This window comes from Hemiscyllium ocellatum, chromosome 8 (assembly GCF_020745735.1).
Source record: "Hemiscyllium ocellatum isolate sHemOce1 chromosome 8, sHemOce1.pat.X.cur, whole genome shotgun sequence".
Lineage (NCBI taxonomy): Eukaryota > Metazoa > Chordata > Chondrichthyes > Orectolobiformes > Hemiscylliidae > Hemiscyllium > Hemiscyllium ocellatum.
The window spans coordinates 86,489,354-86,515,223 of record NC_083408.1 but is presented as its reverse complement, the minus strand read 5'-3'; the positions used below and the strand labels follow the sequence as shown (position 1 = coordinate 86,515,223).

At 38.7% G+C, this 25,870-nt stretch overlaps 1 protein-coding gene across 1 annotated transcript in view; it reads right to left on the bottom strand.

Moving 5' to 3' along the window:
• Positions 1-25,870, bottom strand: part of lrrc9 (leucine rich repeat containing 9) — a 220,808-nt gene that overhangs the window by 116,257 nt on the left and 78,681 nt on the right. The window contains exons 11-15 of the mRNA XM_060828987.1: positions 24,072-24,251; positions 19,364-19,481; positions 7,303-7,435; positions 5,654-5,794; positions 1,848-1,972 (exon numbers count right to left, since the gene is read on the bottom strand). Coding sequence (XP_060684970.1) covers positions 1,848-1,972; positions 5,654-5,794; positions 7,303-7,435; positions 19,364-19,481; positions 24,072-24,251 — 697 coding nt within the window. The remainder of the gene's footprint in view (positions 1-1,847; positions 1,973-5,653; positions 5,795-7,302; positions 7,436-19,363; positions 19,482-24,071; positions 24,252-25,870) is intronic.

The window sequence follows — 25,870 nt, the reverse complement described above, 5'->3', positions numbered from 1 at the left end:
CTGGAAAAACACAGGTGGTCAGACAGCATCTGAGGAGCAGGAGAGTCAACATTTCAGGCAAAAGCCCTTTATCAAGAATCTGATACATAATGGCAGTATGAATACTAAAGTGGCTAAGAGACAGAAAGCAGATTATTTTGTACAGGTTTTCCTGAGTTGTTGATATTAGATCACTTCTCTTTCTGATGTAAATAAATAAATAACCTGGATTTGGGTACATAAGACATAATTTCAAAGTTTTCAGATGACTTAAAACACTGAAATCTACTAACAATGGGAATAAAATTAAAAATCACACACCAGGTAACAGTCCAACAGGTTTAACTGAAAGCAAACTAGCATTTGGAGCCCTGCTCCTGCTCCGAAAGCTAGTGTGCTTCCAATTAAACCTGTTAGACTATAACCTGGTGTTGTGTGATTTTTAACTTTGCACACCCCAGTCCAACACCAGCATCTCCAAATCATGACAACAATGGGAATGGCAGTAACAAACTCCAAAAGAACATTATCAGAAAGGGAAAATGGGAAGGACACATGGCAGATGAAGGGAATATGTCAGCACAGGTTGCACATTAAAGCAGAAAAAGAAAGCGTTGGTTAATAGATCTGTTTCTGACTAAAGGAAGGTAAATGGTGGAGGCTTCTCAATGTCCACTGATTGGGACACTGCTTCTTAATACATATAAATGGATTTGATCCCAATCAACTACCAGAAAAGCAAATCTCAAGATAAATGAAAAGACTACCTTGAATATATCCAGAGGCATTGAGCAGTGAAACAGCTTGGAAAATAAGAGGCCAAAAATATATTTCATCATTTTAAGCAGTGGTGGACAGGAAGAGATGTGGTAAACACCCCTCTCACAATTACCAAATATTCCCTTCTTTGTAAATATAACAAAATAAACAGACAATACCAAAAAAAAAGAGAACAAAGGTAAATGTCAAAGTATTTATGAGAACACAGACATATCAGTAGATTAGTCAAATAGAGGCCAAATTAATATAGAAAAAAAGTCAAGGGAATGATATACATGCTGAAAAGTTAACTTTCATTGTACCAAAGGAGCAGAAATTAAAAGGGAAAGACAAAAATATATCTAAAATTGAAAGGGCAACATCAGGAGACCTTGTACATGAAGGTCAGAAATAAAATTTATGGGATAAAGTATAAAGCACAAGACAAGGAGATAATGCTAAACAGATAAATCATTGTTTAGGTCATAATTAGAAAATAACATTTAGTTTAGATATCTTTCTTCAGAAAACAAAAGCCATGGAGTGAGTGCAGAAAAGATAAAAGTTGGGCTTTTATTTATGTGCAGAGATGAAAATTTGATCTCTTTTCATTAGAACAAAGATGGTTAGGGTAAGATCTGAAATTTGTTCCAAGTTATGAAGGAATTAGAGAAATACATCAAAAAATACTTCTATTACATAATCCTGGTCCTGTTATAATTCTTGACCTGCCTAGATCTGGAGTTTAGAGGGTCATAAAATCAAGAAATTTTCACCTCATCACATTTCTATACTTCAACAGAAAAAAAATCAGAGAAATATAAATCAGGTTGTTAACTTATTACCCATTTTATAATATCACATCATATTACAAGGTCTACCAACTACCTGTAATTCTATGATAATTTTTCAATTGGAGCGAATGAACTTGAGAGAATTTGTGCAGATAAATTGTATGAATCTCAACAGACACCAGTGATCACAAACCTAATTTTGTACTGAAGTGGTTCAACCTTAAATAGAAATTCTCTTTCATCATTTCAACACATTCCATTAATAAATATTAATAAATATTGTTTAAACAGTCCTTTAATAATTGTAGTCCATACCTGTGTTATATATTCAAAGTCAATAAAATATTCAGGAACAACCAGTTCATGGTCAAACACAAACCACTCATATTGACGAAGGCTGCAATCACAGCTGCCGTGGAACTTTAAGGAACTTGAGAATCCTGGCATGTACATGAAACATGGGAGGCAATTAAAAAAGTTAGGAAATTAAACATATACATTTTTCAATAGTATTGGTAGAAATCTATCCAAAGAGCAACTTTCTGATACTGACAATGTGTGCATTGTGAAAAAATGAGAGCTAAGCTTGTAAGCTGTAAGAAATCAATTCTTTGTTAAGCCATACAAGTTTTTTAAGATATTATCTATGCTTATTGTTAGGTTGTATGCAGATAGCCATCCTGTGCTTTTTGCAGAACACATTTTCTATTTTAGGTACCTGAACCTTTTAAATATCATATGCTGACCTCACTCAAAATAACCTAAGCATTTTTGGTCACTGTTTGACTTCCGAGTACTTTTTTGCTTAATTCTACAAGTGGTGAAATTTCACTGTCTGCAGAATTTTCCGCATTGTTGTTGCTTTTTGCCACACATGTTTTCTTGCTGCAGCCGTGATAGTCTCATAGGCAGCCTTTTGGAATGGAGAACGATTGCCATCATGCCATTGTGCTGGTAAAGTTCCCAGAAAAGTGAAAAGGAAGGTGAGACTGTTACACAGTCATACCGACAGAGGATCTTGGAGAAGTATTCATTCTACTTCACTTACAGTGTACAAGTTGCATTTGCTTTCAGAAGCACATTAAGCTACAATCACCAGTGCCAGCCTCACCAAAACCTAAAATCATGAACAAAAGCATTAGACTCAACTATCAAGGTTACTATAGTCCACTTCTTTTCTGTCGCAGGTAGAGTTCAACAGCAACACCTCATAATTCGCAGGCCTTGGATGTACTGGAGAAGTCACCTCTACATTGTAAACATTTATATTTCCTATCCATTTAACAGTGAAGGAAGAAAGGAGAAAATGAGAACTGCAGATGCTGGAGATCGGAGTCAAAAAGTGTGGCACTGGAAAAGCACAGGGGTCAGGCAGCATCCGAGCAGCAGGGAATCAATGCTTTGGGTATAAGTCCTTCATCAAGAATGGGGTGGGGTGGGAGTCAGGGAGGTGGCTGAGAGATAAATAGGAGGATGGGGGTGGGGGTGGAAGGTGGCTGGAAGGCGACAGGTAGATGCAGGTGGGGAGGTGATGGTGATAGGTCAGAGGGAAGGGTGGAGTGGATAAGTGGGAAGGAAGATGGACAGGCAGGACAGTTACAGAGTCATAGAGATGTACAGCATGGAAACAGGCCCTTCAGTCCCACCCATGCCAACCAGATATCCCAACATAATCTAGTCCCACCTGTCAGCACCCGGCCCATATCCCTCCAAACCTTTCCTATTCATATACCCATCCAAATGCCTCTTAAATGTTACAATTGTATCAGCCTCCACCACTTTCTCTGGCAGTTCATTCCATACCTATACCACCCTCTGCGTGAAAAAGATGCCCCTTAGGTCTCTTTTATATCTTTTCCCCTCTCACCCTAAACCTATGCTCTCTAGTTCTGGACAGGATGGTAGGATCTGGATGAGCTGGTGGGAGGGGAGATCAGGAAACTGGTGAAATTGATGTTGCAATAATACTTTTAGTATTATAGTGGACAAATCAAAGCAATTTTCAGCCAATAGAATACTTCCTAAGTGTCATAATGTAGGAAATGTGGCAGGCAGTTTACAAACAGCTAGCCTCCAACATATAGCAATGAGATATTGAGTGGATAACCTTTCACTGCAATATCGACAGAGGGATGAATGTTGACCAGAGCAATTACCTGGTTCTTTATAACACCAAAAGATCTTTTCTGTTAACCTCAGAATCCCAAGCACTTCAGATGTCCACTTATTTTGAAAAATGTACTTTTCCGCTGTCATCCAGAAAGCCCTCCACCTCAACACTCCATTCCCCATCCCACTGCTCTAAACCACCCCTCCCTAAATGCAATAAAGACAGAGTCCCACTTGTCCTCACTTAACACCCTACCAATCTCTGCTTCCAACCCATCAGCCTTAAGCACTTCCGCCAACTCCAACTAGACCCCACCACTTCTTCCCCTTCCCACTCCTCTCTGCCTTCCACAAGGACCGTTCCCTTTGCCAAGCCTTGGTTTACGCCACTCTCCCCAACAACCCTCCAAACCCCCAGGTACCTTCCCATGCAACCAGAAAAGATGCCAACCTATGGCACACCATCCCCCTATCTCCATCCAGGGCCCCAAACAGTCCTTCTAGGTGAGACAGAGGTTCACCGTTCCCTCCTCGAACCCAATTTACTGTATGCAGTGCTCCAATATGGTCTTCTGTACACTGGGAAGACCAAACGTAAACTAAGAGAACATTTCACCGAGCATTTCAGCCAGGTCCGCAGGGGCCGGTGGAGCCTCACAGTAACCGCCCATTTTAAATTCCCCCTCCCACTCTCTTTCCGACATGACCATCCTTGACCTCCTCCATTGCCACAATGAATCAAATCATAAATTGGAGGAACACTCATCTTCCACTTGGACACCCTACAGCCCAGATGACTCAACATAGAGTTCTCCAATTTCAAATTACCTCCCTTTCCATCTACCGACTCCCTTCACAGCCCCTCGTCTCTTTTCCATCCCTCTCAGCCACCTACCAGATTCATGCCTCCCATTGACCAACCCTTTATCTGAGTTCACCTATCCCCATCTCAACACCCTTCACCCCCACCCCCTTTATCTGCAGCTCCCTTTACATCCACCCCAATCCTGAAGAAGGGTTACACCTGAAAAGTCGACTTCTTCATTTTCTGAGGCTGCCTGGCTTTTTGCGTTCACCCAGACTCCTGCTTGTCTGCCCTGGATTCCAACATTTTGTTTTGTTTGTCTCCAACCCCAGAATGTCAACAGGGCCTCAGTTTTATATTTCTTATGAAGGGCGATATTTGCAACAATGTAGCATGACCACAGCATCACCCTGGATTATCAGTCTAGGTTTTTGTGCTCAAGTCTTTGGGGTGGGACCTACAACCAGAGGTAAACTTACTGCCAATGAACCACAGCTGAATGTAGTAGTATTAGCGCAGATCTGTCTGGCAGGCTTCACAAAAGGTGCATGGTGCAATGACTGAAGACAACATGTTACTTTGTATGCTCCATATAAAAAGCCTGGTATATCTGTTAAGTAAAAGGATTCCACTCCTTCAAAGTACAACTGGTTTCAGACCACACAAATACATCAGTTTGGTCCAAATCTCCCCAGCAGCCATCACAATACTCACATTCATGCCACAAGTAACATCATGAAAAAACAATCGACATGATACAAGTAATGCTTTTGCTTCCTAAGCAGTTTTGGAGGAGCTTTGCTGTAACATTCTTACCACATCTTCAAGCTTCATCATGGGATGGTAGGGACAACACGCATACTGCATTTAGTGCGTAAGAATAGGGCTTGCTTTAGATGTGCTGGAAAATGGGGTTAGAATAGTTAAATTCTTGTTTGTGACTAGCACAGACTTGATAGGTTGAAGGGATTTTTCTGTGCTGTGGACATCTGTTTCTATGTATTGGATAAAGTCTAGACTTCTTTTGGAATGTATGGATAGCTGCTGAGTTTTGGATTCACCTTAGTGTCAAATACGAAAATTTTGCTAAGTACATTAGGTTCTTCCAGAGTCTACTTTTTCTTTCATTTTATTTTCTTTAAAGACTTATTCAAAGATCACTAACTATTTTTGGAAAGCAAATCTAATGCAATATACTACGTGTTACCTGTATCATTTGCACATCTGGTGTTCACTTTTCGAGGTCTGTAGACAGAATTTGCATTTGGATACTTCAACTGTTCAATAGGTTCTGAATCGATGGCCTGAACACTATGACCAAGGAAAACTTTGGCAATAATGAGCTGACCTAAAAACACAAAGTTGAATGGTTTATTGCAATGTTTTCTGAAATTGAATTCATTCAAACCTGACACGGAAGATATGTAACATAACAACAGTGTGGAGGAAAATGACAAGTTGACCTGATGCACCCCCCAATTTCTGCCAATAGACAAGATATTTTGATTTTCACAGACACAAAGCAATTTATGCAATGACTTGAGGGAGGTAAAGAATCACAGAGAATGGAAAGAAATAAATTCATCCGTAACTTACATAGCTGACAATATCAATCTAACTTATTGTACATTATATTATTCAAAACCAATCAACTGCACTTCAAAAATTACATTTCCATGATCTCAACATGGGAATAACCATTATATTTCACATATTAGTTACAACCACATACACTTATCTACTGAACATTCACCCAGTTTTGATATAAATTTCATTTACATCATTTTCCTAATTCTTCTTAAACTTGACTTCAATATTTTAAATCTTTGCTGAAATGCTGCTCAGAAGTGCCCATTTTGTATAGTAGTCAAGTGTTATAAATTATATAAAGTCTTCAACAGAATGTCACTCAGCTTCTTTGCTAGTTTTATGTCTTTCCTGAATACCACATACCTTTCAATATCCAGATTCCAAGCTAGGCCATTCTGCAGCCTTGTGCTAGTTATGGTCACTAGATTGTACTGATTAATCTTAATTGTGAAAGTTCATTGGTTTCGCTTCAAATGCTACACCCATTCAAATACAAAACCTCAAGTTTCGTCTTTTAATTGTTTTTGTAATTTCCAGACTTATCTGTGGATATTTTCTTAGAGGTGCAGTCACTGTCCCTTCTTGTCATTGTCTGTTTACCATTATGCATTTGCCCCACTCTTTGATTCACCACAATATTCCCTTGACCCTACTATTTAGTTTAGAATCCATTTCCCTAGTTTACGTGATTTGCAAGAACACCACTTCCAGTACAATTCCAGAGCAGACCTTCCCACCAATACAGATCCCACATTCTCCAGCATTGCTGCTCGTGCTCCAGGAACTAGAACCTACTTCTCCCATACTGGTCTTTCAGCCATACATTCATCTCACTAACTTTGTCAACCATATGTCAATTTCACATGGCTCAGGTAGTAATCCAGCTATTACTTTGAGATTTTACTTTTTAATTTGATGCAGGTCAGTCTTCCCATTCTGCTTCACTGTAGTGAGTGCAGGCCACTCTTTCCCCCACTTAATTTCATGGTTCATCATTGTATGGTGCATGCATCACAATGTAATATTTAAAGGGGTTTGTGTTGGTAAGTAGGAGGATGCAAATTCAATGGGTTGCACGGCCTCCTCCTGTGTTGTACTATTTTATGAATCTGTGAAACTGCACTTTTGGTAGACTCCAATATGTATATTATCTTTCATTTATAGTTTCAAATAATAGTTATGCCAACTCAATTCTTAAGAAATAATACAAGCATTCCCGAGAGAACAAAAATCCAATAATTAATACACATAATTTAATTAATTTACCATATCTAAAAGGTATTGCATCAAATACATTGGTGTTCTGGACTTTAGTTTGTTGCTGCAGGTAATCAATTCTGGGTTGTTCACATAGGCTCATACTATTACAGAGAGGGACTGCCTCATCACGACCTTGAAGCTAAGAAAATGAACAAAAATACTTGGATCAGTTACATTTGTTTTGTGAGAAGCCTGTAAGTTGATGTTTAATATTAATGACAAACTGTTCTCTATCAGTTGTGCGACTATATAACGGTAAATGATCTATCTGTACACATTTGAATAAAGAGCATGAAATATTACCTAGTAAAAAAATTAGAGCAGTGACACTTCCGTATTTCAGATTATATGCTAAAGCAAGGTTCCCCGTTCAAACATAAATGTCCAGGATGTAAAAGGGAGCATCAACAGCAGTCCCTTGCAGACATGGATGACTCTCTTCCACTCTCAGGGGAAGTCTACAGATGACTTCAGCCCGATACGGCTAACACAGGCTCTGTTACACTTGGGGCAGGTGGTGGTCACGGGAAGGGAGTGAGTGGGGTATGATGTGACAGCAAGGTGTTTTTGACTGGCTTCCATTTTATCTGATGATAAGTCTTGTGCTTGACACTTTCCAGATGCTCCTCCACCACTTTGGATAGTCTTGCGCCAGTGATTCCCACATGTCTGTGGGAATATCGCACTTTGCCAATGAGGCCCTGAGAGTATCACTGAAGCACTTCTTCTGATCACCTGGGATTTGACTGCTGTTTCAAAGCTGTGAGAACAGCACTTGCTTGGGAAGCCTCAAGTCAGTCATGCTGATGATATGCCCAGCCTGTCATAGCCGACCAAGGGGTGGTCAGTGCCTCAATGCTGGGATGTTAGCCTGGTTGAGGACATTATTGGAGCAGTAAGAGGGTGAAACCCTTAATTAGGCAGTAATTGTCTAAACATGGGCCTTTACCTGGCTATTGGTTAGGGATCCACTCAAAATTGTGGTGGGATGGGGTGGGTGGGCTAGTGGTGGACATGCCTTAATTTATGGTCTACTCACTTTGTTTCATATTTATGGGTATCCTATATAATTGAGTGCACAGGAATGCTTATGAGGCTGGTTAAGAACTACAATCTAGCCTGCTGCTAAATTTTGGTCAAGCTAGTTTAATTCTGACCTCAATTAAAACTATAGCCAGGACATGTATTTGATGCACTTTTATTTTAGGGCAGCACGGTGGCACAGTGGTTAGCACTGCTGCCTCACAGCGCCAGGGACCTGGGTTCAATTCCCGCCTCAGGCGACTGACTGTGTGGAGTTTGCACATTCTCCCCGTGTCTGCGTGGGTTTCCTCCGGGTGCTCCGGTTTCCTCCCACAGTCCAAAGATGTGCGGGTCAGGTGAATTGGCCATGCTAAATTGCCCATAGTGTTAGGTAAGGGGTAAATGTAGGGGTATGGGTGGGTTGCGCTTCGGCGGGTCGGTGTGGACTTGTTGGGCCGAACGGCCTGTTTCCACACTGTAAGTAATCTAATGTGCTGAGCTGTTCTGTAATCTGTGACCTGAAGTTTCCTATGTTGTCCAAATAAGGCAAGTGTCATGGTATCTCTAGACAGACAGACACTACGAGTACTTTTTGTGGAGTATGGCATGTCACTGCTAATGGCTTGGTCACAATATTTGGGGCTGTCTATTGGTAAATGTCATTGGCTGGTAAGGAAATGATCACATTTTCAGATAAATGAGAGAGTGAGAGAGTGAGAGAGAGAGAGAGTGAGAGAGAGAGAGAGAGTGTGAGAGAGAGAGAGAGAGAGTGAGAGAGAGAGAGATTCAAGATCACATTGGAAAAGCACATAGTTTGAAATAACTTTCAGAGAGAACAAAGAATCATTAGGCCTTCACGCAGAACCACGTTGGCTACTTCAATCTGTTATGAAGTTGAAGGCATTTACTACACCTTTAAGAGAGAATGAATGCTGTTTTACACTGAGAGCTTACAAGGACCTGTCATGTGACGAGCTAGCAGTCTCCGAGTGTACTGGAAAATTGAAAATATGTAACATTTGGCTGTGAACTAGATATAGGAGCTAGTTGCTGTTTTGACAATTAAAATTTAACCAGTTTAAATTAGGCCCCAGGATACTAAAACCCAAACGAGTTTGAATTTATTGTTTTTGCCATCATCAAATCAATGAGAAGATCCAATGTTGGGGGTATACAAAGCAGGCATTTGAAGGTCAGACAGAGTAACTGCCATCGAGAGAATAACTGCCATTAAAACACTCTTTCAAAGGTACCTTTTCATATGAAACATCTTTACAGTAAAAAGAAAGACAATGACCCAGGGAGCTCTTCAGCTGAAAGAAGAAAGACACCAATGATGACAGTCACTGTATGGTTTTGAAATTAAGTTGATGTAATTTTAATAAGAGTTTATTGCAACAATATATTGTTATAGAGTTGGAGGCAGATAATAAACCGTTAAGAGAAAGGGGGGTTTAGAACTGTGAATAGTCATTTTTTAATGTTCACTTTTAGAGTTAAAGAATAAATTAATATCATTTTTGTTAAATAGTGGAATTTGGGAGTTCTCGGTCACTCATATTTTAACAGAATACGAGACGAGATGAGCTTTTCAGGGCGATTAGTTTAATTAACAGAGGAGTCCACTACCGTGTTGTAACAACTTGAATCAGGGTAGTATGGTTAAATGCGAATTAGAGAAAGTAAGGTAAAGTGAAGTTAAATGAAATGGGTTACAGTTAAAAGTTAGGTTAGATGAAATAAGAAGTAAATGTTACAATGAATATATGTTTTATATTAAATATTGGTACTTAGTGAATTAAAATAAAGAAGAGTTTGTTTAATTCAGTTCTGAATCGGTGCCCTGTCTTTTGTCTGTCACACAAAGGAATACCTAGGTAAAAGGTTTGAGTCCTACTTTTTGTGCAATACCATGGACGTCACCGAAATGCCACTATCCTGTTCATTGAAGTTGTACCTTGTTATGAACGAAGCAGGGATAAATTGATAAATTAAAAGTATTGAAAAACCAGTAAATTCCCTGGGGTGAATGTAACAAATCTCTATGCACCGAGTATGAGATGAGATTTTTGCAGCATTCAGAGGGAATCAGTAAGAAGTACCTTTGGCAATCTTGTATCATGACTTTGCCTATATTCTATTATAATATGTAGGTGGTTAAAAACTAGGTTCATTCATGGTTCTTAAACAGCTCTTAAATAGATATTAATTCTAAACAGGCATCAGCTGAAGACATCAACACTCTTTTCAAAGACAAAGCAACATGCCAAGACTGTAGGAAGGTGGACGACTGGAACCTTGTCAATTGTGAATTAACTACATCAGACAAAATCATCATAAAATTCAATAGCTTGTGGGCTTAAAGTTGAGTATGGTGCCAACACATTGCTCAGTGTTCAAATGGCAATCCAAAGGATGAAGACTAATAAGGAATGGAGTCTGACTAAAATATTGACAAACTTGTGGTATATATGCAGCATACTGTCCAGTAAAATGCCATTATATGAGAACTCAGCATTGAGTCTGAAAATGAAATATTCATTCTATGAGTCATTCTGAAAGAAAGAAACAAGGAAGAGAAGTTGGCTAAATGGGTTAGAAAGATTACACTAAAAGATTTAACATTTAGTGCTAGCTAATGCTTGCCTCAAGTACGACAAGCCTACAACAAATCTACATTTCACTAATGCACAAAAACCTCAACAAGGAACTTTAATCAATTGTGATTAACAGAAGTAGTAAAAGATTGCATTAGCTCAAATTAAATGACTCATAAGGCTTTCAGAAGAAGTGATAAACTGGATGATTGAGAATTATTTAGAATCTAGAAACAGATGGCTAAAACAAAAATCTGATTAAAGAAAAAGAAAAGATAACGTATACAGAAGTTAGCAAGAAACACAAAAGCAGACTATAAAAGATTCTTTAGGTAAGTGAAAGGAAAAAGAGTAGCAAGGACAAATATGAGTCCATTATGATAATGGCATGTTCTAAAATCTACTCTCCAGAGAACAAAGGCTTCAATCGATAGAATTGCTGTTGTCACCACAGATCTACATAGCAGAGAGATTTAGGTCACATATCAAAAGGCACTTAATGGCACTGGTGGTGGTGTATTAAAATACTTAAATAGATGCAAACTCCAGTGTCCTCACCAAAGTCAATTTCCAGCATTGCAACCATCAGAAAAAAAATCAACTCTGCTGGTCTGGACACTGTACATGGAAGAAAAAATAGCCAGCTTCCAAAACAAGTGCTTTGCTAACAATCTAAGGATGGCATCTGTTCTCATGGGAGGATAAAGAAAACATTTCAAGGACATTCTGAAGATTTGTTCAATTAGGGGACAAATTAACATGGTGTCTGGGAGGAACTTTTACAATGTGTGTTGATGCCTCATCAAACAAGCTGTAACACAATTCGACCTATCACAAATTTTTCCTCAGGACAACACCCGTCCTCTATTCAAAGATCTGTGGCTCCAGGATTGGCCTGCTGAGTCACAAGAGGTTACAAAACTCAAAACCTAGCAGACATCACCCTCATTTCGAGGGAGTGTCACAAAGCTAGTCCCTTGGCTCAAGGATACTCTGTCCTAGATTTTTTTTCAGAGGGGTAATAAACCAGGCCGGGCTCTGACCAGTCTGGTTTGGTACAGAGATGAAAAGGATTTTGAGAGGCCCTTTTGTTTATATGTAAACAGATGAGACTTCAGGCCAAAGTGCCCATGTTCTGTAAGTGATCTGTATAATGAAAGGGGAGTGGTCAGCTCTCTAGCTGAGCAGTTTAGTTCAGTCCTGAACCGGTGAGGAGTTTAACAGTGAGCTGTGTGGAATCCCTCTCTCTCTTTCTGCCCTTCAAATTCAACCTATAAGCATGTGTTCCATTTATACTGGTTATTAAAAGGAGTTTGCTTAATGGGACTGTTGTATATATCCGGAACAACATAATTAAGTCTATTTTGGATAGAATGAGGTTCTACAGGGTTCTTCATTATTTCTTTGTGTTTCATTGTGTAATGTTGTGAATAAATTTTTGTCTGTTTTAAACCTGGTAATCAACCCTGCCAATTTAATCCAAATAATTTTCACTGTACGCTTACCGAAACAAATTGCAAAGTTATGATCTGGGCTGCCTGCTTAAGAATGTTTTGAGTGGTGTTCATAACAGGAGCGACAACGATGATGATAAAACGTACCATGCCAAAGCTAGATAGGTAACACACCCCTTTTTGAGAATGGCATGCACAAATTATTTTCATAGAAACATAGGAGATAAGAGTAGGAGGCGGCCATTTGGCTCTTCGAACCTGCTCCACCAATCATCACGATTGTGGCTGATCATCCAACTCAATAGCTTAACTCTGCTTTCTGCCTGTCACCTTTGATCCCATTTGCCCTAAGCGCTATATCTAGTTGCCTCTTGAATACACTCAATGTTTTGGAATCAACTACTTCCTGTGGTAATACAAGTGGATAATGAATTTCACAGGCTCACCACTTTTTGGGTGAAGAAATGTCTTCTCACCTCCATTCTAAATAGTCTACCCTGAATCCTCAGACTGTGACCCTTGGTTCAGGATACACCCACCATTGGGAACATCCTCTCTGCATCTACCCTACACAGTTCTGAGAGAATTTTATAAGTCTCTATGAGACCTACCCCCCCCCCCCCCTCCATTTGTCTGAACTCCAGTGAAAACAATCCTAACCTAGTCAATCTCTCCTCATAGTCAGTCCTGCTATCCCTGGAATCAGCCTGGCAAAACTTCGCTGCATTCTTCCTCAGAAAAGACGACCAAAACTGCACACAATTCTGTGGTCAGTAATCGCGGAGTTTGTTACTACACTTTCGGAATGAGAAAAAGTCCCATTCAATTATGGAACCAATGTTTATTCTCGAACACAATTAATATTTTGGCACTGAAAATTAACTAAAATAAAACTATTGTTATTGCGGAGAGAGAAGACACTTTTCTGCACTATAATACTTTGTTGAGAGTACAGTGTCATAGGAAATCCTTCCCAGTTTTTTGGGGGCAACCTTTTTTATAATATTGGAGCAAACAAGTGGTCTTAAGAAATCGGCTGTTTTACATTAAAATAAAACCCTTTCATCATGGAGGAAAATACAGTTTTTATAAAAAACATACACAGAGAACATGAATCTCTCATGTGGAATTCAGCAAAAATACAATCTATTGTAATCTCTGTCACAAATATACTTGAGCACTAGCTTTTTGGAATCTCATTTAGGTAAACCAGAAATGTTGCTGCAATTCCTAATCAATATAAGAAGCATATTAGATGACGTAGCAACACTAAGGGCCAAATTTCTGTAGAGACCTTTATAAAATGGCAGATCATTGAGTTTTAACAGATAATAAAGGATTAGCTGCCTTTGATGCAGTTACTGAATAGAAATTTGTTTGTTTTTATACCAGATTACAAGTGGATTTAAACATGCTGAATGAGTTTCATGAATGAAAGTTGTTTTCTCTATCAAATTTATATGAGCTAAAGCTCTAGTAGGTGGTTACAACTTGTTCTCATCTCACATGACTCCTGAAGTCTGCCCTACATGGAGTTTGGGTGTATGACTATGGAGATAGAGGGGCAGCATACGAAGTGGCAACTGGGATTTGAAAGCACATAGGATACAGGTGGTGTTGAAGAGAAGTGAATGGTGAGTGGTAGAAGACTGAGGATCTGTTCAAAAAACTGAGATGAAGTCCCAGTAAACTGAGGCAGCCTTTCCAATCCTTCTGCCACAATTAGATCCCTCTCCCTCCACCAACTCAACCCCAAACCCACCTCCCAGAGAAGGAACTGGATATGACAGAACCCTTTATATCAAAGTGAGTCTGCCAAATTGGGAAATTTTCTGACTTGAGCTATACTCTCCATTACTGAAATCCAGAATTAAGTTGCACAATATAGGAAACGTTCATCTTTGGTTTCCTCCAGTTTCATATTCTAATTCAAGTAATTGATAAGCGATTACTTCATCAAAAGGTACACAGTCATTCATCTATGTTGTATGTATAAGTTCATCTATGTCATCAAAGAAAGCTCCTTACATCAAAATACATAAGACAAAGTCACAACTTATTAATGTGAGTCAATTCAACTGTGCTCACACTCAATGGAACTTCCAGAAATGCATGGCCAACATTCTGCTTCTCTAAGGAAAATGATGCAACAACAAAAAAAATAATATTTTCAAAGAAACAACTCAACAACATGTGACAATCCCCAATCAAACAAATGATATACTTAAAAGTTAGATTGAACCTGATCAATTGAAGATACATGTAGATCAGAAGTTTAGCCGTATACAAAGCTGGGAAGAAAAAAGGAGGGCAATTGTGGAATTTTTGTTGAGAGGAAAACCAAGAACAATGTCAAATATGTTGGGAATGGATATACATTTCTATTTACCCTCCCTCAACATAAAAAGACAAATGAAGTGAGCTATTGTAGCAAGAAGTTACTTAAACCTACCTACTAACCAAATTAATCTAGAGTTCGCAATTTATCATTAATGAACATTTTCATCTGGGTGGAAATTTGCAAATGACATCCTTCCACACTACTCCCTCCATACAGTACTGACTAAGATAATTAAGAGGAAAAATCAGGCAGGAATTGTGAAAAAGAAAAGAATGTAAGAAATAGAAGCAAAAGGACATTAATATTCTTATCCTGCTCCTTTATCCTGATGCTATGGCTTCAAGTTCTAGATTTTCCAGCCAGAGAGAATCATACTCCCAGGCTCTGTCCTATCAGTCCCTTACAGATATTTTCCTGTTCACACTTCTCGAGCAGGTGAGATTTGAAACGAGGCCTCCTGGTCCAGACACGGCCACACCTCAACCACGTCACAAGAACACTTACAGACCCTCTCAAATATTTTCAAATCAACCAGCTTAGAGACATTATTAAACACTTTTAAAGCAATGGGATTTGTCTGAAACCGGTACACTACCCCTGCAACATAAGGGTCACAGGTTCTCTCTAAATGCCAAAAGTTGAAACAGATCATCTATCATTCTTTTAAATCTAAAGATATAGGCCTGTTCTACTCAATCTCTAAAACTGTACTGACAATTTGAAATTGAAAGTAGTATGACAGTAGCAACAATATAATTTTGGTAAGTATATGTTCACTCAGTTCAAATACTTTGAATATATTTCGTCCTTGCTATAACTTAATTTTCTACATCACAAATGTGTCAATTCCTTGATATGGAATACTACGGAAATTAATGTTGCAAACAAGAAAACAACATATATAGCCCTGAGCTAATGATAGAGTAGCTCTAAAATACATAAATATGACTATTGTCTCATAGATTAGATTCCTTACAGTGTGGAAATAGGCCCTTCAGCCCAACCAGTCCACACCAACCCTCCGAAGAGTAGCCCACCCAGGCCCATTTCCCTCATGTAATGTAATGCATCATTAAAGTTAATGCACGCTTCTAAGACATCGTAACACAAAATGCATTGTTACAAACAAGATTTTGTTATACTTAGGGTATGTTGTGCTTGGCACATCATTACACATACATTATGTGTAACAATGTAGCACATCATTACACTTAGTGCATTGTTATAAGCAACATATAATTATGCATTCTTACGTTGAGAGCAACAATGCATGGGATAGTCTGTTAAATGTGGAACATATTAAAATTGAAGACATCATTGCAAGCAGAGGCAGGAACAGAAATCATGCGCTCAGTGCTGCACCTGACCCAGATCCACAGACCCTAGCAGTTGTATAATGTTTATTTTACTGGACTATTTTACTGGCATATGGTCAAATCCCACTATAGCTACTGAGGAATTTAAATTCAGTTGAGTAAATAAACTCTGGAATAAAAAAACTAGCAAAGTAATGGTATCCAGAGGACTACCAGAGATTTGTAGAAATTCAAGCTCTTCAGGGAAGAAAGTCTGTCATCCCTATCCTGTCTAACTTACAAATGAATCCAAATCTACAGCATTGTAATGAACTCTGTCATTGCCCTACAAGACACCTGAATGGCTTAAAAAAAGCAATTCACTATCACTTTTTAAGGGCAGTTAGAGAAAGGAAATGGTTTCTAGTTTACCAGTAACACTCAAATCCTGCACAGAATTTCAATATATTTTGTGTATGATATGTGCTATGAATGACAGAAGGATACATTGCTTTGGAAGGAGTGGAGAAGAGGATTGGGCACTATTTTCTCAGGGCTGCAGTATGGCTTGATGGCTGCTCTAAGGCTCCGTGCACACAAATTGTTTTGCCGATGCATTGACTTCCAGTTTCGGAAGTTGATGCCCTGCACAGTTCTCAGAGTCCCATGCACTATTTAGAGGGAGCATCGGGTACAGGTTGGCAGTGGTGGAAGCAGGTGCAATGTTGAATTATTTAGATGGATACCTGGTCTCTGAGGATTAAAATACAAGGTGGATTATGAAAGACAAGAAATAGAAATAAAGAATTCTATGTTGAGACAGGACCACAGTTAATCATTCAGCTCTGTGACGTTTCATCAGAACTCAGGGTGTTTAGAGTTATAACAGTCTTTTTGCCAAGGTTGGCTGGACAAAGGACAAAAGGAAAGTCTGTGATAGGGTGAAAACAAGAGAGATTGAATGATGGAAGTGTTACTCCTACAAGCCTGAAGGGAATAGTGATAGGGCAAAAGAAACAAACAAAAAAATCACCTTGAGCAAATCAGCTACAAACTGAAAGAAAAGAAACAAAAAAAGCAAAGAAAATTAAACAAACGGGGACAAGAGGTTCTGGTTTAAAATTGTTAAGCTCAACTTTGAGTTCAGTAGGCTGTAACATGGCTGTTAAAAGAAGAGATTCTTTGGAGAAATGCATTTGTACATTGTACAACTATGACATCTTTCCATCTTGTGATCTCTGTTAAGTGTTTTCAGTTTAGAAAGAGAAACCATTAAAGCTTACACTTTGAATATGGTTCCAGAAATATACGGCTGAAATTATGTGACTTTTGAGAGCTGTATGAGAGCTTTTAGGTGTGATAAACAGCAAGGAATTAGAATTGCAGTATCCTATATGTAAAACTGGTTGAGTCAGGGTGGCTTTAAATTTTCCAGTCCCAGTTCCTGTGGAGATGAAGTCATACAAGATGTGAATTGGAATTTCTTCCTGTCTCAATGGGAAAGTGATGAGCTAGCCACACAGTTGAACAGAAAATCTGAACAAATGAGAGTAGCAACTCTGTTATCAGTGCTGGGGCAAGAGTGCTACTAGCTATGTCGCATCTAGATCTCACTGAGGAACAGACAAGACAGACTAGAGAAATATTGAAAGCCTTGGAGACCCATTTTGAATCCTCTACTAACACTAACTAAGAATGTTACATGATGAACATTAGAGTTTAGGGAAAATATTGATCAGCATGTGACTGCATTGATACATCTAGCTGAATCGATTTAGACAGATAAAAGATTATTTAATCAGAAATAGGATTGTCTTAGGCATCAGAGAACCTACATGTTAGCACATTTGATCAAGAGGAGACTCATACTTTCAAAAAAATTATTGACATGCAAAAGCTCTGAGTTTATCAGTCATTAGCTAGGGAGTGAATGTTAATGGAAAAACTGACAAGACCTTATATTATGATGAGAGACAGACCAGACCTAACAAAAATAATATTATGAATAAAAGGAAGAAATAGCTTCAGAAGACACAGCAGAAAGATCAAGGTCAGAGTGTAATATTGCAGTGAACACAACAAGAAAGGTAAGGAAGCATTTCCACTTTGGGGAAAATACTTCTCAATCTAGAAGAAAGGGAATCACCTTGTATCCAAGTGTTGTGCTAGAAAGGAGCAAAGCTTACCTATGAAGATGGCTACTGGAGAGATGTATGGCATTGATTCTGATGAATCACTCTTTACCTTAAAACAGGTAGGCACCATCACGTCTAAAAGTGACAATGGTTTGTGACCGTTAGAATGATGACTTCAAGTAAATGTGAAGTATAGATACACTTTGGTGCTGATGCAACATCATAAACTTCCAAACATGTCTTAAGTGGCTCAAGGTAGTGATCTGATCCCTGTATGTTTTATATTTTATAAAATATGTTGTACTGATTCCTTGGCACAGATAAAGTATCAGAAAAAAGATTATACTCTTGTATGAGAATAATGAAATAAATATGAGGGGGAACAAATAGAACCAAGAAACGAATTAAGTTGCTATATTACAACAGAAAGAACATGCCTGATTATATAAAAATCGAAAGAACTGTGGATGCTGTAAATCAGAGACAAAATTAGAATTAGAATAGAAAAATCTCAGCAGATCTGGCAGCATCAGTGGAGAGAAATCAAAGTTAATGCTTCAGGTTGAGTGATCCTTCTCAGAATGCTTATCTTTTTTTTAAGATATTTTTGTTAGAAATTTAACATTTTTACAAGTTTATAAAAATAAACAAAACTCTCAAGTACAAACATTGATATACAATTAAATCTTAAATATATAATAACCAAAATTTAACAAAAGAAAAATACAGAGAGAAAAAAATCAAAACAGAATGCTTCTTTAAATAATTTTTTTGACACATAAATGCACATTAGTGAACAAAAATGTTTGCTTTAAAATTTATTCATGGATATGGACATTGTTGGCTAGGTCAGAATTTATTACCCATACCCAAATAGCCACTGGGCTATTAAGAGCCAACCACATCCTTGTGGACCAGATAAGACTTCCTTCCCAAAGGACATTAGTGAACCAGGTTGGTTTTTGCAACAACCAATAGTAGTTACATGGTTGGATTAAAATTTCACCTTCTGGTCTGGTGGAATTTTAACTTATGTCTCCAAAAATTCACCCAACATTAGCACAGCACCACCACTTCGACTTTATCCGTGCCAAGGAATCAGTACAACATATTTTATAAAAGAATGGAAAATAAAGAATGATGCAAGTTAACAGGTATAATTCCCTTTCAAATTAGGATTTTTCCATACAAAAGTATTGTTACTGAAACTTTAGGTACATACCCGATAAACATCTGCTTTTTTGAAACCATCTTCAAGAATCTGGAGAATTTCATTCTTTTCTGTCGATAATTTGGGATCATATATGTAAAACAGGTATTCCAACATCTTACTGTAGTTTCTAAAGGAGGATAGAAATTGTTGATTTCAGTACAGTATTTATCTGAAAAGGCAAAATTAATCAGTAACTATGCAAGATGTTGCAAATCTAACTTTAGATGTTTCTGAGCTTTTGTAAGGTCTAAATATATTTTATACGAAATATTAACTGGAAACAGAAGTTTAGACTGTGTTGCAAAGAAGGACCAATTGTATTAATTCATTTTATATTCATATTAACACTGCTCAAAAACATGCTGTTTCGGAGGTCACAAAATCTGGGAACATTGGTTTGAGGCTCAGAATACATTGTACAGAAAGCTTTTTATGTATGAGTAATCCCAGAGAATGTTGGTGTTAATCCAGGGATGGGAAAAGAGTGGCCTAGAGATTTATGAGAATAGCTTGTGATGTACTGATATCTGGAGAAAGGATTCTCAGGATTGGGGGGAGGGGAAGTAAAGTTAAGAAGCACTGAGGAGGAGTTTCTGGCAGTAAGGAGTCAAGCATGTGAAGGCATACCCAGAAAAATAAAATCAACTGCCTGCGGGTCTTGGATCATCTGACATGCTATACCATCTTCTCAGCCTCTTCTCTGACCCACTTATGGACCTAGAGGCATCATGCAATGCTCTTTGGTTGCTGGTTCATGCAGTTAGCTTCACGTTTTAAAAAATATATTCTACCTATTTATCTACAATCTATTTTTATGTACCTGTGTGATCTTTAATAGGAGTATATTTCCAGAAAGAAACACAAATTACTGGATATCTACAAATTAAAACATTCATGGTATATATTTCCACTTTTGTACTCTCTGCTGCTAGAAGGATAATAGTACACGTGGGCAAATATAGAGTTTCAAATTCTTTTATCAATCACTCATCAACTTGAAATAGATATTAATCTGCATCCCTTGCTGTCACTGAGGCAACTTTGTGGAGCTCCCTATCCAATGTCATTGCCACAAAAATTCAAATACAGAGAGTTGCATAGGGCAAATACCATACTCTTAGGGCAACAAAGTAATAAAGCCTGGTTAACTTCTCAAAATCAATTTTTTTAAGCTCATAGACACCATTTTAACACTGCCAACAGAGCCAGGAAGAGAACTCATGAGTCCTGATGTTTGTCCTATTTCTGGGCCCCTTAATAACTTCCCCCTATGCTGAGAATTGGGAACCACAGTCACAGCAGAAATGAACTGCTTAATACAGATTAAGCAAATTTTTTTGGCTTTTGAACTTTATGCCTCTATTTATAAAACCATTCAAAAGCTCAGGTTTCAGTATGACATAAAAATACTGCTTTGCCAGACAATAATACAAAACTTGATCAATTCTATTATGTAACAACTTGTAAATTTGAATATGGTCTCATGCGATATCTGGACAACATCCAAAAGTCTTGAGCCTTGCAAGCACCGTAAACATCAATCCCATGCACAAATGAGAATACCTTGAACTAATAGTGATATGTTTTAATAATTGGTTTAACTTCTAAGTGACAAAACTTCCAGTAACTTAACACTGACCAATTCACCTGCAATATTTCCATCCACACAAGTGGATTTTGTTAACAAAAATAATTACACATTGAATTGAGTGATAAATATTTTCTAATTTTAAATTGAAACTAACTACACTTACAAGTGCCCAGCATGGAGCACACAACAGGAGAGCAAAGTAATGCGAATTCTGGAAATCTGAAACATAAGCAGAAAATTCTTGAAATGCTCTACAAGCCAGGCACATTTGTAGAAAGAGAAACAGTATGAACACTTTGGGTTCACAATTATCACTAATTTTTATGATCACTGACCTCTGTATCTCCCTGTACATATACTGCCACACATTTCCATCACACCTTTATCTCCTGGCAAAATCAGGCCCCTTTACCAACACTGCTAAAAGCAGTATTCACATGAGCTTCTCATTTGTCCTCAGCACCACACTGAACAAGATATGGTATGAATAAAACATAAATTACTGACCCAAAAAAGTCTAAATAATACATTGATGATTTAAAAAAATAAATAATAAAATATAATAATTGTAAAATACCAGTTTGCAGAGCTAACTAATGGCAGATGTTTGGTGGTTTTTATTTAAGAAATAGAGCTAGAGAGAGATCTAGGCAAGGTTTCAAGTCTGAGTCATGAAGGAACATTCCTTTTCATTCTGTTCTATGCATGAGAGACTTGAACTGTATATTAGCATCATTTCAGGAAGCTCAACCACTTTTATTGAACCTGCCTTTGGAAGCTTCTAAAGATCAGATAACGGACAAAATACCAGATAATGAGGTACTCACACAAGCAGGTATGCCAAGCATCCTCACCAAATTGAGACAATCACAACCAAGTTAGGCTGGTCATGTAACCAAATGCCTAATACTTAAAGCAAGTCTTCTATGGTTGGTTAGAGTATGGGGTGCATTGACATGGCACTAAAGGAAGTGCTACAAGCATAGGTTGAAGAATTCACTTCTGAGCTTTGATACAACTTCAAGACCAAGGTGAAGCAATCCCAGGATTACTATGCTTGGCATCAACAAATAAAAACTATGGAGTTTGCTTCGAAAGTGAGCACACGCAGAAGCAGTGAGAAAACACAAGAGGAAATCTTAAGCCATTGGCTTGTCCACACATCAATCATGCAATAGGTGGAAGGAGGTTAAGGTGAGGGTGATAGGCTGGAGTGGGGGTGGAGAGGTCAGGAAGAAGATTGCAGGTTAGGAAGGTGGTGCTGAGTTCGAGGGTTGGGACTGAGACAAGGTGGGGGGAGGGGAAATGAGGAAACTGGAGAAATCTGAGTTCATCCCTTGTGGTTGGAGGGTTCCTAGGCGGAAGATGAGGCACTCTTCCTTCAGCCGTCATATTGCTATGGTCTGGCGATGGAGGAGTCCAAGGACCTGCATGTCCTTGGCGGAGTGGGAGGGGGAGTTGAAGTGTTGAGCCACGGGAAGCACCCGCATGGGCCCCAGCTACGCCTTCCTCTTCGTAGGATATGTGAAACAGTCCATCTTCCGCAGCTACATGGCACCACCCTCCACCTTTTCCTCTGCTACATCGATGACTGTATTGGCGCTGCCTTGTGCTCCCACGAGGAGGTTAAACACTTCATCCACTTTACTAACACCTTCCACCCCGACCTCAAATATATCTGGACTGTCTCAGACTCCTCCCTTCCCTTTCTAGACCACTCCATTTCTATCTCGGGCGACCAAATCAACACGGACATTTACTATAAACCGACTGACTCCACAGCTACTTAGACTACACCTCCTCCCACCCTGCCCCCTGTAAAAACGCCATCCCATATTCCCAATTCCTTAGTCTCTGCTGCATCTGCTCCCAGGAGGACCAGTTCCAATACCAAACAACCCAGATGGCCTCCTTTTTCAAAGACCACAATTTCCCCCCAGACGTGGTCAACGATGCTCTCCACCGCATCTCCTCCGCTTCCCACTCCTCCGCCCTTGAACCCCAATCCTCCAGTCGCCACCAGGACAGAACCCCACTGGTCCTCATCTACCACCCCACCAACCTCCATACACATCGTATCATCCATCATCATTTCCGCCACATCCAAACGGACCCCACCACCAGGGATATGTTTCTCTCCCCTATCAGCGTTCCGAAAAGACCACTCCCTCCGTGACTTCCTTGTCAGGTCCACACCAGCCGCCCCCCTCACCCCCTCCCCCCAGCCCAACCCAACTCCACTCCCGGCACCTTCCCCCGCAACAGCAAGAAATGCAAAACTTGCGCCCACACCTCCTCCCTTACTTCCCTCCAAGGCCCCAAGGGATCCTTCCATATCCGCCACAAATTCACCTGTACCTCCACACACATCATTTACTGCATTCGCTGCACCCGATGTGGCCTCCTCCATATCGGTGAGACAGGCCGCCTACTTGTGAAACGTTTCAGAGAACACCTCTGGGACACCCGGACCAACCAACCAACCCAACCACACCCCGGGGCTCAACACTTCAACTCCCCCTCCCACTCCACCAAGGACATGCAGGTCCTTGGACTCCTCCATCGCCAGACCATAGCAACACGACGGCTGGAGGAAGAGCACCTCATCTTCCGCCTAGGAACCCTCCAATCACAAGGGATGAACATGGTTATTCTTTGCTGAGCTGGAAGGTTTGTTTTCATGAAAACAAACCTTCCATCTCAGTGAGCAAACTTCCATCCAGAACTTCAACATGAGCCACAAATCTTCTGAAAACTCGCTAATGGTTGTCTTTGTGTCGAGGGATGATCAAGACCATGTTTATCACTCAGGAGGGTGAGGAAGCATAAAACATGTAGCAGTAAACAGGATTTCAATTTATTAGTATGATTTATTGAATGTAAAAAGGAACACTGTAGTATTGTTCCTTTAAAACACAATAGCGACTGCTTTCAAATTCTTTTATTGGCTGTAAAATGCCTTGGGATGTCCAGAGGCTCTGAAAGGCATTACATAAATGGAAGTTATTGTTTTCTTAAAGTGATGAGTTGTAGATTATTGCTTTGTACAAAATTAGCAAGATCTTAAAAGTTGTTTTGTAAGACTATTTAAAAAGTAATTTAAAAGCTGCAATTAAAACAACTTACTCTGATTTAAAAGGAGATCCTTCTTTATTCAAAATAGATTGGATTTTATCCTCATACTTAAGGCGTAGCACTCGATTGTGAACTCTGACTATGCGATTTATTTTTAACCCTGTCACTCCAAGTTTCTTGAAGTCCCAAGCACAGAATCGAGACAAGATTACATCATAGCAGGAAGTGAACCTGTCAAGGGAAAGAATATTACATTTATTTACACATAAATATCCTGAATTCATACACTGTTGTAGTTTACTCACACACAGTATAGAAAATATATTCTATACATCTGCTACCATCAAATAATTTAAAAAGTAGCCTCACATTGTTATTGTAGAACAATTTTAATGTTAATGTTGAAATACTGGTAATTAATTCTTCCTTGGAAATTTTGAAATTTTAAGATGCTTTTTTTTAAATGAAAAGAATATGCTGTATAAACGTTAAATTACAGAACCACATAAATTTAAGATTACAGGAGGCCTTTCAGGCCATCATGTCTGCACTGCTCTTAAGCATCATTTGTTGTCAATTTCCTGCTTTTCCCCTATACCCTTACATATTATTTCTATTCAAATAATTAAACACTCTTGAAAACCTCAAATGAAGCTCAAATGATATGAGTGTCTACATACAATTAAATTCCAATATGTAGTGCATGACTGGTACTTAAAAGCTATTCTAATACTGTGCTTTGTGAAATGCTATGATTACTATCTACTGACTTTAGTGTCACAAAGCTAGCAGCAAATCCAGAAAAGATTTTTAGTTCCTTGGCAACCAGCTGATGGTTAGAAACATTTTTTTCTTAAATTGAATCTTTAAGTTGAAATCTGATGAATTTATTCTTGTGATGACACTGATTGTAGGACCAGAGCCAGAAAAAAAAAAGGCACAGCACTGACAGCAAAGCTTAAACATGAATGTCATACATTATAAATTTCATAATGGCAAATATCCACAGGATAAAAATTCTTGGCTGCCTCAAATTAAAACAAAAATTACAAACTTTGTTAATACTTTAAATATAATTCAAGTAGTTTAATTACTTGTTACGATAAATCACAAGGTTACAAATAAAACTACCAATAACCAGCAAACATAGCAAATGCACATCAGAAATTAACTAAAGGATTTTTTCAAGTGACTTCAATGACCAGATTGGATTTTCTTCCAGTGTAAAGCTACAAATCCAAAACTAACTGTACTTAAAAATAGTCACTAAAATCTTACAGTAAAACTGCCTCTAAGAAATGTTCTCTACATAGGCCTAACATTTTAGGGCTGCAGGTCAATTTTTGAATGCAATTCACGTACAAAATACTTACCTCAGGTTTCCTTCAATGTTTTCCTATGATTTCTTTTTCTGTTTGTGAAGGTACAATAAAAAGAAATTCCAGCTTTTCAGAGTCCTTTCATGTGTGCCATCCCCTAGACTAATGTACTCTCACTAGTAATCTGGCCATACGTTTTTCCAACTCAGTTTATGGCGACTTTGACGCACCTCAGATTTTCCAATGCTTTCAGTCTGGCTTCACAAATCTCACTCCGCTCTCTGAGTCCTCTTTCACAAATTTCATTGAATTTTTGCCGGCATTCCTGTAGAGAATCTCCAAATAATTGACTTCAGTCTTTCCTGTCTCCTCTCTGACTTCTATCTCAATTATAAGTTTATAAGATATAGGAACAGAATTAGGCCAATCTTGGCTGATATGTTCCTCACTGAATTTCCTGCCATTCTAAAAGTTCTTCCCATACTCTAAGGCTGTGCCCCAGGTCCCAGTCTCTCCTACCAATGAAAACAT